General features: G+C 39.3%; 1 protein-coding gene across 16 annotated transcripts in view; it reads left to right on the top strand.

The window, feature by feature from the left end:
• The window catches only part of MYCBP2 (MYC binding protein 2), a 178923-nt gene that overhangs the window by 8991 nt on the left and 150325 nt on the right, over positions 1-19607 (top strand). For all 16 annotated transcript variants that reach the window (XM_064645933.1, XM_064645942.1, XM_064645939.1 and 13 more), the window contains exon 2: positions 14515-14590. In XM_064645933.1, coding sequence (XP_064502003.1) covers positions 14515-14590 — 76 coding nt within the window. The remainder of the gene's footprint in view (positions 1-14514; positions 14591-19607) is intronic.

Genomic DNA, 19607 nt, shown 5'->3' with positions numbered 1-19607 from the left:
TAAAAATGTTTAAGGGTAACAGATAAATACTTCACTCCACACTGAACAACTTGAAGTAGATTTTTCCTTGTGTGTGTTCTTCCAGATCTAATTTCGTACATAGCATTGAAGCAAATAATGAAAAATCAGATAATTACAGAAAAACTCCAGCTGTCAGTGGTTGCACTGGGAGACCATTCTCTTTTGTGGAGAATACTTTGAAGCAGTGCTTTCTTTTGAGTTGTCATTGTTTATTTGAGATAGGTTTATGCTCTTTCAGAAACCCTTTCAGTTACAAAAGGGATTAGATACTGTTTTTTACTTTTGCTCTTTTGTCATGGTTAAATGAAAATGAGATCCATTCTACTTGTGCAGTTGGGTTTTAATTTAATTCATAGAACTTGTAGTATTTGTGTTTCTGACTGTATTGGAGAGGCCTTAGAAAAGGTATTCTGGCAGCTGGAATAACCCCTTCCTATCTTAGGCCTCCAAAATTTTGGCTTTCTAGAAGAAGTTAGTTGTTAAAAAAGTTATTGTGATAGTATAATATTTCTGAGTTATGAAGTTAGTGATTAAAGGTTGCGCAATTTCAGCTCACCAACAATAGCACAGTAAAGTCACAACTGAACAATCAAGTAGTAAGGTGACCTTTTTCTTCTGGATCAGAGAATGCAAGGAGGAGTTTCATACCATAGGAATGTGGCTGTTAGTCTTACCTGTCTTCCAGATGTTTGATGTTTTAACTATACATATATCTATATCTGTATACTTCCCCAGCCAGTGTTCTCTCAAATCCATCAGTCTCTGTTTTGAGTTTTCTTAACATTTTCTTTTCAGATGCCTTAGAAGCCCAATGTAACCTGTCCTAGTAGTCTGCCTGTGTTTTCCTCTAAGCCTGAGGTAATTGGATTGCAGCTGATGTTCCTTACCCTGATTTATGGATTTAGGGGACAGGATTTTGGTGATATTTCCATTTGTAGATATGCTGCTTAAGCCCCGATTTTTCCTTTTATGGCTTGGATAAAAATTCACGTTAGAATGGTTGATTAATAATTCAAAGAAGACAATGTATAAGCTGGCAATGGTTTGGAGGGCGTACACATGGCTGGTTGAATGACAGTTATTGCCCACTTCACTGAACATTGGACTTCCTTAAATGTTAAATTTCAGGCTTACTGAAAGAAAATACCAGTAATTTTAAATATCTGAGGTCATCTGAGGATAATATTGTCAGTAATCGAAAAATACCAAGCTTTTATTATTTGAAGAAAAAAGCAGTTGTTCTCTCTAGTGTGTTCTTTGAGATCTGCCTATCAAGTTGGGCAGTTTTCCACTCCAGCGATTCTCACTGCTGAGTGCCTTAAAAATCCGTAGCACTTGATGAAAACTAGTAGTAGGTAATGTACAGATATCTTCTGAATGGGGAGAGCAGTGGATGTGCTTTACCTCAACTTGAGTAAGGCTTTTGACACTGTCTTCCATAGCATGGACAGGCTCACAAAGTACAGGTTAAATAAGTGAACAGTGAAGTAATTGAGAACTGGCTGAAGGACTGGGCCTAGAGGTTTGTGATCAGTGACAAGAAGTCCAGCTGGGGTCAGGTTACCAGTTGAATGCTGATACTGGGGCAAATGCTGTTTAGTATCTTCATTAATGGCCTGAATGCTGCGACACAGTGTGGCCCCAGCAGGTTCACAGATGGTGCAAAACAGAGAGGAATTGCTCAGACACCACATGGTTGTGTTTCCATTCAGAGAAATCTGGACAGGCTGGAGATTTGGGCTGAGTGGAATCTCATGATGTGCAAAAAGGGGAGTTGCAAAATCTTACATTAGGGAGAATAACTGCAGGGGGGCTGACCAGCTGGAAGACAGCTCTGCAGAGAAGTAGCTTGGCATATTAATGAGCAACAGTCTGTATCCCGGTAATGCACTGGCATGGCAAAGAAGGAGACAGCCTTCTGGGATGGGTTTGGAAGAGTGTTGCCAACAGGTTGAAGGAAGTACTCTCTGCTCAGCACTGGTGAAGCTGCATCTGGAATGTTCAGTTCTGGTCTTCCCAGTAGAGGAGAGAGAGACGTACTGGAGAGAGTCCAGTGCAGGGCTACATAGGTGATTAAGGGTTTAGAGCTTTTCTCCTCTAAGGAAAGGCTAAGAGGACTGGGACCGTTAGTTTGGAAAGGAGAAGGCTCAGATGTTTTTTTTAGTCAGTGTAGGGAGGGAAGGAAGAAGGAGCCAGATGCTTCTCAGTAGTCCCCCCTGACAAGACAAGGGCTGGTGGGCACAAATTAAAAATTTTGAAATTCCAGTGCATTCCAATAAAGAATTCTTCACTCTCAGAGGTCAAGCCCTGGCACATGTTGTCCGGAGAGGTTTAATATCTCCTTGGAGGTATTAAAAATTCAGCTGCATGTGGTACTGGGCAACATACTTTCCCTGACCCTGCTTGAGCAGGAAGTTTCATACAATCAGTCACAGAATCACAGAATGGCTGAGGTTGGAAGGGACCTCTGAAGTTCATCTGGTCCACTCCTCTGCTCAAGCAGGGCCATCTGGAGCCAGTTGCCCAGGACCATGTCCATACAGCTTTGAGTATGGAGATTCCACAAGCTTGTTGGGCAACCTGTGCCAGTGCTCAGTCACCCTCACAGTAAAAAGTGTTACCTTAAGACGTCCTTTCTAACCTAAATAGTTCTGTGATTCTTAGGAAAATAGATCAGAAAGAGAAAGGATCTACATGAAATTTGTCTTCTGAGGTCACAGGGAACAAACATGGTGTTGAACAAACAGATCTTGCAGCAGAGCTTTGTTGCAAGATGCTGTTGTCTTGTTACTGGAAACAGAATTGTTGGATTGTTTAGGTTGGAAAAGACCTTTAAGATCACAGGATCCAACTGTAAGTCCAACACTGCCAGGTCCTCCCCTAAACCATGTCCCCAAGTGCCACACCTACACACCTTTTAAATAACTCCAGGGGTGGTGACTCTTATCGCTTCCCTGGGCAGCCTATTCCAATGCTTGAGAACCTTTTTGGTGAATAATTTTCTGCTAATATCCAATCTAAACCTTCCCTAGTGCTGCTTGTGGCCACTTCCTCTTGTCCTATTGCTTGTTACTTGAGAAAAGAGATTGACCCCCAGCTGGCTAGAACCTTCTTTCAGAGAGTTGCCAAGAGAAATAAGGTCTCCCTTGAGCCTCCTTTTCTCCAGGCTGAACAATCCCAGCTCCCTCAGCTGTTCCTTATAAGACTTGTGCTCCAGACACTTCACCTTCTCTGGACATGCCAGAGAATGTCTGTCTTGTAGTGAGAGGTCCAAAACTGAATGCAGAGTTCAAGGTGTGCTGATTACAGGGGGACGATTACTGTCCTAGTCCTGCTGGCCACACTATTGCTGACACAAGCCAGGATGCCATTGGCCTTCCTGGCCTCCTGGGCACTGCTGGCTCATGTTCATCTGGCTGTCAACCAGCAACCCCAGGTCCTTTCTGCCAGACAGCTTTCCAGCCCCTCTGCCTACAGCCTGTAGCTTTTCAGGGGGTTGTTGGGACCCAAGGGCAGGACCCAGCACTTCACTTGTTGAATCTCATACCATTGGCCTCAGCCCATCAATCCAGCCTGTCCAGATTCCCCTGCAGAGCCCTCCTACTCTCCAGCAGATCAACACTCCTGCCCAACTTGGAGCCTTCTGCAAACTTACTGAGAGTGCTCTCTATCCCCTCATCCAGATAATTTATAAAATTATTAAACAGAATATTGATAGAGATAATAAACAGGCCCAATACTGACTGGACAGTGACTGGACATCAATTGGATTCCCCATTCACCACCACTTTCTGGGCCTGGCTGTCCTGCCAATTTTCCACCCAGCATAGAGTACACCCTCCCAAGCCAGGAACAGCCAGTTTCTCTAAGGATATGCTGTGGGAAGAAGTGTCTAAGGGCTTTACTAAAGTCTAGGTAGACAAGATCCACAGCCTTTCCCTCATCCACTAAGTGGGACACCTGGTCATAGGAGATCAGGTTGGTTAAGCAGGACCTGCCTTTCATAAACCTAAGTTGGCTGGCCCTGATCACCTGGTTGTCCTGTATGTGCCGTGTGATGGCACTTGGGATGATCTGCTTTATGACCTTCCCCAGCAGTGAGGTCAGACTCAAAAGGCTGTAGTTCCCTGAATCCTTTTTTCGGCCTTTCTTGTAGTTGAGCAGCACATTCACTAACTTCCAGTCAAGTGGAACCCCCCTGGTTATCCAGAACTGCTGATAAATAATGAAAAGTGGCTTGGTGGGCACTTCTACCAGCTCCCTAAAATACGCTTTGGTGAATCCCATCCAGCCCCCCAGACTCGTGTGTCCCCAAGGGGTATAGCAGGTTGCTGACCATTTCCCCTTGAATTATGGAGGCTTCATTCTGCTCCCCATCCCTGTCTTTTAGCTCAGGGGGCTGAATACTTTGAGAACAACTGGTCACTATTAAAAATTGAGGCAAAGAAGGCATTAAGTACCTCAGCCTTTTACTCATCCTTTGTCCCTGTGTTTCCCCCCCATCCATTAAAGGATGGAGATTCTCCTTGCCTCTTCTTTTGTTGTAAATATATTTTTAGGAAAATGTATTGGACTTCCATGCTACAGCTCGATAGAAGAAAAGGGAATATGAGGAGAACTGAAAAGGTAGTAACAGTTACAGTTTTAGATAAGACAAAGCAACATATTTGTTTAAACATCTGTGTAAGAAGAACTGCATGGTAACAAAATCCAAATGTAATTGGATTTTATTATTTAGTACTCATTTATTATTTAGAGTACTTCTGAGCTGTTTTAAGGTGTTTTGTATATTAGAGTCTTGCTGGAGTAGTTGGAAGTGTCTAGTGGTAATTAGTCCCCAGTTTGGGGATATTAGTGCAAAAATCCTAGCTTTCCTCTTCTGCAACCTGTCTTCCACCTTTTTTTTTTGTTTGTTTTGCTAGTAAATACACTATTCAAACTTCTAATGTATCACAACAGGCAAAAAATATGGTTTGAGAGCCAACTGTCATGCAACTGAGCTGTTTTGGCTGTGACTTTGGCAGAAGCAGTATCTGTTATTTTTCCTACCCTGCCTACAACTGTGCAAAGAGGAAGGGAAGGTCAAGCAACTGCTTCATGGCCATATTTTTCATGAAGTATTTTGCAGAGCAATTGTTCCCTTATCAGAGATAATCTAAAACGAGGGATACTAACTTGTGTTAGCAGAAAGCAATTTTTTTCTCAAGTGTTGTGTAGATTTAGTGTATTTATTTCTTCATAGATGAACATTATGGGGTTTTTTTCTATTTGTGATTTGTAAGGTTAAATTTTGAGTCAGTTTGTGATGTAAGTAGATGTTGTATACTCTGTGCATGTTTATTTCATAAAGCTTGCCAATACTTAGTTTTGCATTACACTGAGAGAATTTGTGTATTTGTATGATATGCATTTGATATTTGCCAGGTTTCAGTTCATATGTATATAGTTTGTTTCTTGTTAACTATTTTATGGCACGTCCTTTTGGAAACTTGATAGGTATTATCATAGGTGATATGAAAAAGAAAGCATTAAAAAGGTCTTAGAATCATAGTTAGTAAGCAGATGTTTTGTTTATCAAGACAAGAGAAGATTGGGGATTTTGAGTGATATTTATTTCCTTTCTTGAGTCTTGCAGCCTACTGACGTTGTCCTTATGGTTGAAAGTATGCTGAATGTTTCAGCACTAGAAGGAATGGTAACTACTTAGTTATCAAAGGAGGATATCTGCAAAGACAAAAAGTTAAGCATGAAAAACCTTAGGAAAGTTCAGTTGCAGGGTACTTCAGCAACCTCTAAATGTCATGAAACATTTGCTGGTCCACTTGAACCACCTTGACGCTAAGTGGTAGATTTGTGTTGTAGGGAGTTATATGGAGAAACCCAAATAAAAACTAAGAACAGAATTAGGTGTTTGGTATAGACTGGACCTAATACTTGAGCCATTTTTCTGAGCATCTCTGATTCTACAATTATAGATTTAAGGTTAAAGCACCTAGCCTAAAGTGATACATTCTGTATGCATAGGCTTGAGAAGTGGGCCCATGGGAATCTCATGTGGTTTAACAAGGCCAAGTGCAAGGTGCTGCACCTGCGTTGGAGCAGCCCCCAGTATCAACACAGGCTGGGGGATGAACAGATTGAGAGGAGTCCTGCTGAGAATGACTTGGGGGTGCTGGTGGATGAGAGGCTGGACATGATCCAGCAGTGTGCACTTACAGCCCAGAAAGCCAATTGTATCCTAGGCTGCATCAAGAGCTGTGCTGCGAGCAGGACAAGGCGGGTGATTCTGCCACTCTGCTCTGCTCTGGTGAGACTCCACCCGGAGCACTGCATCCAGCTCTGGAGTCCCTAGCATAGGAAGGACATTGACCTGTTGGAGTGAATCCAGAGGAGAGCCAAAAAGATGATTAGAGAGATGGAGCACATCTCCTATGAGGAAATGCTAAGAGAATTGGGCTTGTTCAGCTTGGAGAAGAGAAGACTTCAGGATGACCTAATTCCAGAACCTGAAGTGAACCTACAAGAAAGCTGAATAGGGGAATGGTTTCAAACTGAAAGAGGAGATATTTTGATTAGGTATTAGGAAAAAATTCTTTACTGAGCGGGTGGTGAGGCACTGGAACAGTTTGCCCAGTGAAGTTTTGGATGCCCCATCCCTGCAAGTATTCAAAGCCAGATTGGATGGGGCTCTGAGCAACCTGGTCTAGTGGAAGGTGTTCCTGCCCTTGGCAGGGGGCTTGGATCTAGATGATCTTTAAGGTCCCTTCCAGTCCAAGCCATTCTATGATCATCAGGTGGATGCAAATGAGAAAAGCAGCTGTTGCCCCTCTTGTCCCATTGTCTGGACTGCATCCTTCCTCAGTTGGAATTTAGGTCTGTTGCCTTCTGCCTGTCAACTTGGCTGCTTCTGTACTAGATAGAACTACTGTAAAGTGGATTTAAAACTGCACAGAAGCCCACTCTGGAGAGGTGCTGCAGAATGGCTTGCTGTCAAGGGGGAAGCCTGCAAGAACAAGTAGTAGCTGTTGCTCTGCATCTGGATCTGTCCTAGGTCCTGAACTGTTTAGTCTCTCATTGACAAGGAGTTGGAAATGAGATTGTAGATTAAAAAGTTCATAGGGGATGCAAAACTGTGAAAGATGACATAGATACTGAAGACTGTAACCTCAGCAAATACTTAGCTTCAAAAAACCCCACAACCCAACCAGTAAACACAATGTAAAAGCAACAGTGAATAAAAGGTACCTCATGACAATTTCTACACATTGCATAGAATTATAAAGTGTTATGATTCAGAAGTGCCGTGCTGTTGGAGTGTTTACGTTTTGTGTTTTTTTTGTTTTTTAATTGAGAGAAATACTTTTATGTAGAAAATCAGAAGTAATTCTTGACCTTTTCTTTGAATTTCAGGATTGTGGGACCTTTTTTTTTTTTTTTCTTGCTTACTTTTTTTTTGCTTGTTTTTTTTCAATGAGAAAGACTAGTTACTATGAGAGAATAATGACTAGATGTCAGTGAGGTAAATGAGTTATGGTTTAGGCTGAAGGAACAGCTTAATTGAAAGAAGATTCATTTCTTCTCAGACTTGGAAAAAAATTCAAGCTACCTACGGAAAAAGAGGAAAATAAACTGATTTTTCTGTAATAGAGACATACTCAAATAGCACTTAATTGCCATAAAGTCAATTTAGGAAAGACCCCAAAAAGAATTTTCTAGTAGGATTATTTAGGGCATGGTGGAAGTGTGATCACTGACAGTGTCTAATATCTCCACAAGGAAAACACCTGTTGGGAATGCAGTGGAATTTGACTAGAATCGTTGAATATTCTGGGTTGGAAGGGACCCATCAGGATCACTGAGTCCAACTCATGGCCCTGTGCAGGATACCCCAAGGATCACACCATGTGATTCTTGGGGCTTTGTCCAAATGCTTCTTGAACTCTGTCAAGCTTTGTGCTGTGACCACTTCCCTGGGGGACCTCCTGCAGTGCCCATCCACCCACTGGGTGAAGACCCTGTTTCTAAAATCCAACCTAAACTTCCCCTGACATGGCTTCAGGCCATTCCCTTGAGTCTTGTCACTGATCACCACAGAGATGAGATCAGTGCCTGCCCCTCTGCTTCCCCTCACAAGAAGTTGTAGACCGCAATGAAATCTGCCCTCAGTCTCCTCCAGGCTGAACAGACCAAGTCACCTCAGCTGCTCGTCATACGGCTTCCCCTCAAGGCCCTTCACCATCTTCATTGCCCTCCTTTGAACACTCTCTAATAGCTTAATATCTTTCTTATGTTGTGGTGCCCAAAACTGCACACAATACTCAAGGTGAGGCCGCACCAGCGCAAAGTGGGACAATCCCCTCCCTCAACCCGCTGGCGATGCTTTGCGTGATACCCCCCCAGGACACAGTTGGCCCTTCTGGCCACCAGGGCACTGCTGACTTCTATTTAACTTTCCATCGACCAGGACACCCCCAGTTTTATGCTGGACCAGGGAATGGAAAGACTGACCCTTTGGAGTTCTTTTCCAGACACTGTTCTCAATTATTCTAGATTATCTTCCATTTGACAAATAATGTTTTAGATTTCCTGGGGACATGCATAGGCTTTTTGTACGACTGAAGTTTGGAAAAGTCTTAAAGATCCTGTACACGGTGTCCATGTTGATCCATCTGCAAAGAGAAATTCTTGATTATTGCATGTAGGCATGTTCTATGTTGTGCACTTCTTAGTATACCTCTGGGTGTTGATTATATCCAAGGAAGTGTGGATCTGTTCAAGTGACTGGTTTGGCTTAATGCAGGCATATATTTTGAGTGTGGTAGAGTGGTTTTCATCCCTTGTTCTCTTGTTAGCTTTGCGCAATATTGTAGGTTTAATTATGCTGACTAATTCCTATAGAAGTCTGCCCTATGCCTGAATTTGCTGTCTGTTTGCTGATGCAGATGGTGAACAGATGAAAAGCTCAGTATGTCTCTCCTTGAAAGTGTAATCAGAAACATGGCATGACACCAGGAGAAATGCAAAACCCAGAATGAGGAAAAAATCCGCACTTTCCATAATGCAGAAGCATCTTTATTGTACAGTCAAATTTTACTTTAGTATGTAAACAGTGAAGACAACACAATAGTTGAGATTAGAAGAGACCTCTGGAGACTGTCTAGTGCAGCATTCTTGCTTGAAGTAGGATCAACCAGAGCAGGTTGCTCTGCACATTGCCCAGCAGGATTTTCAGTATCTTCAAGGGTGGAGAATCTAGAGCCTTTCTCTTTCTTTGTGTCCTCTAATGTTCCGGTGTTTAACTATTCTTACAGTTCTTATGTTTAAATGGAACTTCCTGTATTTATTTTTTTCCCCATTGTCTCTTGACTTGTCGCTGGATATTGCTTAGAAAAATCCATCTCCATCATCTTTACTCTCTCCTGTCAGGTATATATGCACATTGATGAAATTCCACCCCTGCCCTTCCAAGTTTTCTCTTTTCCCAGCTAAACAGTCTCTACTTGCTTGTTTTCTCCTCATATGACAGACGCTCCAGTCCTTTAAGCATCTTAGTGGCCCTTCTCAGGACTTGCTTCAGTAAGTGAGTCTCTGTTGTACTCAGGAGCCCAGAACTGGTCTTGGTATTCCAGATATGCTGTTGCAAGTTGTATAGAGCATAAGAGCCAACTCGCTCAAGCTGCATGAGCCAGGTCTTCTGCACCCATTTCTCTTCAGGGAACTGTATCCCAAAGACTCTTCAAAATAGATTGAACAGGCTAAAGTCTGTTCTTATGAAGTCTATGGTTGTGATCCCGCTCTTGTGTTGCTCCCTGCTTTCAGGTTCCTGAACTTAACGTGCATTGTCACCGCATCCATGGTGCAGTGACGTGATGCTGTGATGAAAGACCCTGAAACTTGATGGTGACAACATGAGTGATAATACCTTCCTATTGTAGACTAGTTGACAGTTTGAGCTTTCACTTTGGACTGCTTGGAAGCAAATGCTTCCTGCTTCTTGTCCAACCAAGTTGACAATAATTCTTCTAGTGGAGGAAAAAAAATAATTGATACCACAAGTGTTTTGTCTCGGAGTTACTGAGTGATTGCTACTTCTTAAGAGAATTTCTACTCGCCCTTGAATGCTTAAGCTAACTGTGTCAAGTAAGTGCCTATGGAAACGAATTAATACAGTGTATTTGTCATTTGTCTGGACGCAGCATGACTTTGCTAGGCCTCTTCTGTCAACAGTACACTTCTTTACAAAGATGATTAACCCTCAAATCAGAGCAAGCAAGTGTAGACAGATACACAACTCAAAGTAATTTAGAAGTTTTAAAGATTTTACCATGTGTCGCCCTGTAGTTTACTAAGTTCATTTGTTTTCCAAAAGTGTACTCAAAGATTTAATTAACAGCAGAATGACTGTGCCTAATGCTACACTAGCTACCATGACTTTTAGTAACACATTTCAGATAGAAGCAAAGGTTTTAGGTCAGACAGCAGTCGAATAATGCTTTTGTTGTTCCTATTTCCCCTCAGCAGCAGAGACAGAATAATATTTTTTCCGCTCATCAGTGATACCTTTATTTTGACATACAATCTAGAAGAGCTTATGTAGGTGTGGTTATGGTTAATCCATATTGAGTAATTCAGTAACAGCATTGTGATGGGGAGCACACACTCAACATTTAAATCTTCCTTTCCAAATTTAAGCTTATGAATTGCAGTTCAGGACTGTTATGACTTTGAGGGAATATGCTCTGTTTGCATTTCCTCAGCTCTTTTGAACAGAATAAGAGCAGTGCTGTTGAGACAACTGTATAGTGTCCCTCTAATAATGCAGCAAGTATTGCAAGTACTAGCTAATGCTACTTCTGGTTTGAGAACAAATAAACTAAGCATGCTTTTAGTTCCTCTTACGAATCTGCCACAAATCTGAATAAAAGTTGCAATCATGTCATTTAACGTGACTGTCTTATCTATTTCAAATTGTCAAGCCATTGGTGGTTTCCCACCCTCACCTTTCCCTCTTTTTTCTTTCCCCTTTGGTTTGAGGCAATTATTCCATATTCTGGAGTTGAATATTTTAGGTATTTGCTTTTATTCTCAACAGATTTTTCTGTAAAGGCTGTAAGAGCACCATTCAGTCTTTCTTTGTGTCCATTTGCCACAAGTATTTTTTGTATCTTCATGTTCTGTGCTCGTTTGACTCGCACTTCCTTTGTGGTCCAATTCTAAACTGCTAACTCAGTTTCCAGTGTTAAAATGTCTTGAAGCAGTTTGCAGAAAAACTGCCTAAGATTTGCTGATAATGAGTGTTTGGTTTGTGTGAACTAGATGGTATCCACGGTTGAGTTAGAAGTTGAAGGCTAAAGGCCTTCTGCCAGCAGAAGCAGATTGTCAGCATAGAGTTTCAAGACCTTTACAAATGACAGCTAATAGCAATGTAAAGTTGTTAACCAAAAATATAACTAATAATTTAGCTAAAAAGTTCATCTGTGCCATATCAGGTCTTGTTAATCACCAAGCAGTAGAAGAGTCAGGCTTATAATTAACACATGTGGTTTCCAACAGGAAATTACTCATCATCTGCTTAACATTGCCCATGTTTTATACTTTCTTCCTGAATATTAGAACACCTTGGCATAATGGTATATAACAGTAGAACTGTGAACAGTCATATGCATAGTCTTTGTTACATGCAGATACATTATGAATATATTACTGTAATGCATAGTAATGGTAGGTTGTTCAGAACTATTTATAAAATTAGTGGGATGAGGTATTTTTTATCTCTTAATTAATTGCTTACTTGTTCTGAAATTTTGTTTGAATGTGGGGGAAAATGTACTTCCCAGCAAAAACTTTGGAATTTCAGTATCCTTGAGGTTTTGTTTTAAGAAAATATAGGGAGATAAATGTGGATTGTTAACAGGGCATTTCTGTTTTTTCCGTGTAAAGAATTGTTCAAGCCTAGAACTTGCTGAAGATAATGACTACCATAGTGGAGCACTCAGACAGTGCTGCTGCTGGCAGCATCTTTAATGATTGTTGTATGAATGAGGGAGATCTTAGAACCACCAGTAAACCCATTGCTGATCTTTCCTATTTGCTAATTGGAAAAAGCATTTTCTAGGTATCATTGACAAATGAAGGTAGTCTGCCAAATGGTGGGGGTTTTGTTACTTTGAAGAAATGAGCCCAGTCTTTGGGGGGATGGAGGTGAAGGGGACGAAGGCTTAATTTGTGGGATTTTTAGATGTGTGCATAAACATGAAGAAATACTTGCAAAAATACAGGTACTGATCCAGTGAAATATTTACAAGATGAAAAAGTGTTTATGATGTTGGCAGACTATAACAAATTTGGAGAGTTTTCAAGGATTTTGACAGGGAGTATTAAGTCTTGGCAAATGGAGTTAGTATCCCTTAAAACAAACAAAAAAGAGAGAAAAGCAATGCTTATCAAGTTGTCTGTGGTAAATGCAAATTGCACTACGTTTAAAAGGCGTAATTAACAACACAGCTAGATAAAAAGTATTGGAAGCTCAGTTTGGAATTTTGCAGTAAACTGTTTTCATGTTATTCTGGGTTACATAGGTCTGCCGTGCCATATTGCTGTGAAGCTGCCAAATAATACCTGGAATGCAGTTAAAAGTGTGACCCTGGAATGCAGTTAAAAGTGTGACCTTGCAGGTGTATGAAACGTTTCTTCTTTCTCTTCCTAACAGCAAATAACAAGTACTGTTTTCAGTTTGGGTCAATGTGGTTTGCTCGTGGTATGGACTGAGAGAGTCCGGAAGATACTTTTATCAGGACTTGTAAAGTTAGGGTGAAAGTCCGTAAACGGTAATTTGGTCTACAGGAGAAAACTGAGTGGCTACAGAACAGAACAGAACTGTTCTTCATGTTTGACAGCAGAAGAAGAATTAGCTCCATTAAACTCTAATAAAGAAGAAAAACTTGTCCAACGAAAGAAAAACTAAATAGTGAATCAGACTATGAAGTTTCATTATAGAAATTTGGAAAGTAAAGTTTGTATGAAATTTCTTTCCCGTGGTTCTTAAATAGGTTGTATACTGTTATATATTGAAACTTTACTGTTGAAGGAACCTTGAGCAGTCATCTAGGTTCTTTTTATAAGCTTTTAATTTACTGGGGAGCGTGGAGGAATTCCCCCTCACTGAATCACTTCTCTTAACTCGAGGATAATGGTGTTTGTTCCTTATAAGAAAAGTGGTGAGCTAGTTTGCTTCTGCAGGAAGTGTCTTGAGGAACATACCTTCCTCTTTATTGGTGAAGAGGGGAAAAGTTGTGAAATTTCTAGCAGGCAGCTTTCTTTGCAGGAGTTGTTTGTTTGACCCTGTTTTCTGACTGGTGGCTGTTGGTCAGGCTTCAGCTTTTCCGGCTTTTAACTTATGGACCATGAGACTTGTATACTCTTGCAGTCTGAACGCTGTACAGGAGAGCAAGTATTATGCTTTTAATACCTAACATTTTTTATTTAGAACAAAGTTGTTTGAACAGAATATTAAGATTCTTCTGATTCTCAGTCTGTTACCTGAAAATGCAAATTCTCCTGTGACTTTCAGATTTTGTAGTTTTATTTTTCCAACTAATCTGAACCATAAGCTATTTGAGTAATGTTTAAGTGGCACAGAGGAATGTTAGTAGCTGTTGCTTGTAGTCCTATATAGGATGAGCTATATGCTGCACAGATAATACATGCCTCTTTTTTTGTGTTTGGAGGGCTTATAATCTGAACAGACCAGAGAAAAAAAATGTTAAAAAACAACAAACACAGTGATCTCCATGATGGTGACAAAGAATTGTATTGTGTGTATGGTGTCTTTTTTTTATGTCTTTTTTTTCTGGGTAGTAAAATGGAGAAGAATGTGGTAGGAATGAGGTGTGGGCAGGAGAGGATTAGAGCATCTTAGAGGAATGTGTGTTAGCTAGATCTGTAATGTAAAGGGATGGAAATTAAGTCTATATACTGAGGGTGGGAAAAGTCTAGACAAAAAATAAAAAAGTTGCAGTTCTTCCATCAAGTGAATTTTCTGCCAAATGATACATTTCTAAAGCTTGTTTTTTGTCTTGGAATGCTTAAATCTTTGTCTGGCAAAGACTTCACAAAGCATAAATGTTCTATACTAACAGGTTATGTTGCTGAGATTTGTCAGTAACTCTTGCTTCAAGTATTGATGTGGTGCTAATGGACTTGTAATAGAAACAGTAGGGTAAAACTGTAGAAAATATAGGGACTTTTTTCTGTCCTAGCATATATTCTGCTTAAATTGATGAGAATAAAGGCAAAGAATTAGGAAAGCATAATCTTGAGTGTTTTATGTGCTGATTTATACTCTGAATTTCTGCCAGTGATTGTTCCCCTTGCTTAGGAAAAAAAATTTTATAGTACTTCAGACTTTCTTTCCTCTCTGTTTGTGCTGTTTACCATGGGGTACAGAAGGGAATTTAATTCTTTTATTCTCATTCCTTTTCCATTCTTTTTCAGAAGTAAGAAACTTTTTAGCAAGAAAAAATTGAAAAGAAAACAGAAGACTAAATTGAAAGTAAAAACACGCAACAAGGTAAGTCTGTAACTAAATTGACAAAGTTCTAACTCAAGTGACAGTAACTTTAATTGAGAAAAATACAAGAAAACATAAGTGTAACTCATAATTTGTTTGTTTAGAGGAGTTAATAATAGGCCACTATTGTCTGTTTACTGTATTCTACATGACTGTGATACCAATGTTAACCTTATTCAACTGCTTTTGTTACTAATGTTCAGTATGAAATAATATGAACAGCATTTTTGGTTCTCCAGTTCCTAAACTCTATGTTGCTAAACATGTTGGTGTTAAAGTTAAATTTTGAGATTTGTGTCTAGCCAACAGTTAGAGACTACTGCTGCAAAGATTCATCCATAATGGTAAAGGAGAAAGGGAACACTGAATGTCTAAGGACTCTAAAGTTACCTCTGAAAATTCCTCCATAGTGGAAAATTAAATAGATTATGTGTTTCTATTAGTATTTCCTCCCTGTGTAGCCCCTACCTCCATCACTTTAAATGCATGGGAACAGTACAGTGAACTTCATAAAAATATTTACTTGTTGCAGAGACTAAATTTATGCAGAAGTAACAGTATTTTAAAATACAGCTCTGCTGTGTTCTTTCTCTACTAGAGAGCTGTTATTTCTCTATTTAAGCTAGAATCTTGGAGAGATTTTCATGTAGGCTTGCTGCAGGCATGAAGACTTCTTCCTTGTAACCAGTAAAGAGAAAGTAGCTTGTTTCTGGAATGGTTCTGAAGGACAGAACCACCAAAATATCCAGTGAAAACACTTTCTAGTCAGCTGAATGCCATTATAATACAAATTCACTGTAGAGCAACTTGGCCATCTTATCCCTATTTGCCACACCTCATGTAGTTACTCTATCTCAAGACAGATGACTTTGGGAGGGTGAAGCAAACCCTCTATCTATTCATTTGGTATTGACTTTTTGGATACTTACCAGATTATTCTACTTATCTCAAGTAGTGCAGCTTCAGACTATGGTGTAGAAAGGGCTTATCTTCATTTCTGTTTTCAGCACTGTACAGTGAAATATTTGTGGTTCAAACTGAATTTCTCAGCCCTTTCTTCAGTTGCTGTGATATTAGAAGTTTTAGTCCTGTTCCCTTCATGATTTTATCAGAGTCAATGTCAGCAGAGAAAATCAAGTTAGAAATTTGAAGAATTTTACAGAATGTAGTTAGTCTTTGTGTGTTCTATGTGATGACAGAAATTTGTGCTTTTAAAATAAGGTAACTCTTCAGCTTTGATTATTCTTACTATATAAAGGGACCCTTGTCTTTCTGGGTGGTGGTGCCCTGGTTTACTGCCTAAGTAGGAAGCTAAATCCAGAATGGCTGGTCACAAGCTTAACAGTCAGATCTAGTTCTTGGATTTAGTTGCATTGGATAAGTGGAGTGACAGAATCCCTTCTGAATGGCCAAAGAATATGTGAATGTATTAAAGGCTAGTTCTTGTCAGTAGTTATAGATTTGGTACCAACTGATAATCTCTGCACTCATCCTTATGGAGGGTTGTTCTCAACATTTTTCTTGGATTTAAAACTATTTTCACTTGAAGCATTGAGAGGTACCTATCTTTGAAAGGCATAATGGGCTTTTGCATGTCTTTTACTGATGCTGTTATTCTAGACAGTCGCTGAGGCAGACCAGGGTTGACCAGCAGCACGTTGGTCTTCGTTCTGAATCACTGAGGTGCAGAAAGGCACTCCAGCTTATTCCTGCATGAAAGCAGAAAATTATGTATTTCCTGAAAAATGTAGCTGAAAAGGGAAAGATAAAACCAGCTTCATATCTTTAGCTTATGAAACTTTATTAACTGACACAGTGACATGGTTTTTGGTTTTGTTTGTTGTTGTTCCCTTGTTTTTTTGTTATAGGGTTTTCTGAGGGTTTTTTTCTCATATATTTTTCAATGCACCCCAGTGTTTATTGTAGCAGAATAAGCACAATGATCATTTTTGCACTAGAATGTCTGAAAATGGATATATGTATTGTCAGGAAAATGTGAGCTTCCTTTTGGAAGCTTTCTAGTAGAGCAGATTGAAATGCCTATCACTATTGGATATTCTGAACAGGAGAGTTTGTGTGCATCAGTTTGTTTTTTCATCAAACAGGGACTTTAAGTCTGAACAGAGATGAGAACTTTCTCTTAATAAGCTTAGTGGAGGCAGAGGGGCCTTAAATCAAGAATAAGCTGAAGGAACCCCAAAATTTGTTATTTATATCCTGTGCCTACTAAAAATGATAATTGCGTAATTAAAGAGAACTTTAAAAAAAAGTTGTTGAGCAACTGGAAGACAATTACTTTCACCATTTAAGCATTACATGTTAGAACATTTTAGATATGCAGTCCAGTAGTTTGAACCTCATTCTGTTTCTAAGCTGGTGTCATTCTGTGATCGCTGCTATTTAAACTACTGTTAACTTTTGGTTTTGTGGTTTAGTATCTATTTTTTAAAATAGAGGTATAAAAGTTTTCCATGTGGTGCAGTGTGTTTTGGCTTTAGAAATTCAGTGCTAACGAAAGTGTCTTACATAGAAAACAAATACCTGATTATTAGACATGGGTGTGTAGCACCCTGAAATATCAGGAAAGTTTGTATGACTGTGAAGAATCACAGAATAAGCCAAGTTGGAAGAGGTCCACAGGGATCATCTATTCTAACCCTTAGCCCTGCACAGTACCATTCCCAGGAGTCACACCATGTGCCTGAGAGGATCATCCAAACACTTCTTGAACTCTGTCAAACTTGGTGCTGTGACCACTTCCCTGGGGAGCCTGTTCCAGCAACCAACGACCCTCTGAGTGAAGAACCTTTCTCTAATATCCAACCTAAACTTCCCCTGACACAACTTCAGGCCATTCCCTTGGGTCCTGTAATTGGTCACTACAGAGAAGAGATCAGTGCCTGCTCCTTCTCTTCCCCTCAGAGGAAGTTGTAGACTGTAATGAGATCTCCCCTCAGTCTCCTCCAGGCTGAGGTTTGTATGAGTGTGTAGAAGGCTCTCAATTGTTGCAGAAAAGGAAATTTGCAGTTGATGATGGAATGAACTTAAATTCCAGTTTTCTAACTTGTTTAGTGTATCTGACCTCAGTGAAGTTAGGAATCTGTTGTAATCTGGAAAGGAAAAAAACTTGGTTCATGCAGAAAAAACTTCTGATGTCTGTTTTGAATACTTTGCTCTACCACTGGTAAAATAACAAAAGAAAAAAAGAAAAAGCTGTTCACTGAATGAGCATTTGCATTAGAGGGACAAAGTTTTCCTGTTTCTTTTTTTTTTTAATCAGCTCCATCTTTGCCTTTTGTAAAAGATATCTAAGAAAGTGATGTTTATGCAACCTGCTTATATTTCCCCAATTTTGAACAGATGTTTGTTTTGAAGACCTGGTAACTATAGGTATTATAGTTAAAGCCTCTCAGACTCCATCATGAATAAATCATCAGTGATTTTTACCTTATGGTGAAGTTTCAAGGTAATGTTGTGCTGTATTGAAGTCTGAGTAGGAGATCAGTGTATATAACTGTAGTTCATGTACTGTTGTAGAAGCCTGAAACACTAAGCACAAAGATTGAATGATTAAAATACTTCTGTTTAAAAGCTAAAGCATTGGGTAAGGGACTTGTTAATAGCTACAGTAAAATACTTGTAAATACTTGTAAAGTATAGAGAATATGAAGTTTATTTCTGAAAATTAGTCAGCTCATTATTATTAGGCCAGGAAAGATACATTGTTGTTTTTTTTTTCTAACACTGTAGCGTCTAAAAATTGTCTGTGCTGTTTAAACAGTTTGGAAAACTTATTTCAAAAGTGGTTACACGAGCTACAGAACTTAGGCTGTTCTGGAACAAAGACTAAGCTGAACTGACAAGAAAAAATTGGAATGGAAACTCTTCACAGAAGTGATAATTACAATACACGATACTAACTAGATAAGTGAACTTCAGATAGAGATATTTCAGAGGCTCCAGATATTTTTCTCTTCCTGTAACTGACAGTAAACTAGGAAGCGCATAGTAAATTTACTAAAGGATTTTTTTTAACCTTTGGAGTTCAACTGAGTTAGCTTTAAAGCTGAAAGCTTAGACTGTGTATTTGCCTTAACAGCAGCTGCAAAAACTCTTGGGGTAATGTATATGGATACTTGGCATACAGAAGAGTCATATGTTATAACCGTTTAGTTTTCTGGTGCCAAATAAATTCTAAAGTATGTAGTAGCTCATTATCATTGGTATTAGTCCAAATCTATTTTGATACAACCTTCTATGTTATTCCAGTATCAAAGTGTATCTTGAGTTCTTTCACTGATTAATACTGCTGGATTTCTAACAGGAGCTTTATTATTTCAAAGATATTAATGTTGAACAAGGACTAAACTTATGCTGTCTTTAATCCCTAATGGCATAAGTTCTGTTGTGCTAAAAAAAAAAAAAAGATGAAAACCCTTCCAGACTTCCAGTACATATGTAGGGAACTTTTTCCAGCTTTTTTTTTCCTCCTTCATTATCTTTATATTTTTGTGCTTACTGCTGATACTGACACAGGTAAGAAAAAATAACACACTGTGTTGGATAAAATAGGCTGCCAAGTAAAACAAGGCTTCTTTGTTTTTAGTTTTCAGTAACTTTGTAGTAATAATAGAAAGGAGGGATAGGCAAATATATACCAATACAGTTAGAATAATAGCATAGTCAAAAATAAAAGGAAATAAGTAAACTATGAAATATTTTGTAGTAATGTTGAATTTTTTGTTGTGTTTTGAAACATGTTAAAAGGTCTAGCTTAGAGGCTTCTGTTACTTCTGATGTTAATAAAAATAAAAGTGAGCATAAAAATGTGGTTTTGATGTATAAAATTGTGGCAACCATTTTGTAGAAAAGTAAATCACCCCATTAAAATATAATCCAGTTCACTGGTTCTCAAATTTCTTTTTCACTCTTCTCTGTTCTTTGCCATCACTGCTCTCACTGATCTGTTCCAAGTCATTGTAGTATAATTAAACTCCTGTGAGATGCACATGGCCAT

Source organism: Pseudopipra pipra, chromosome 2 (assembly GCF_036250125.1).
Source record: "Pseudopipra pipra isolate bDixPip1 chromosome 2, bDixPip1.hap1, whole genome shotgun sequence".
Taxonomy (NCBI): domain Eukaryota; kingdom Metazoa; phylum Chordata; class Aves; order Passeriformes; family Pipridae; genus Pseudopipra; species Pseudopipra pipra.
The sequence above is the reverse complement of the archived record's forward strand: the minus strand, read 5'-3'. Positions and strand labels throughout refer to the sequence as shown.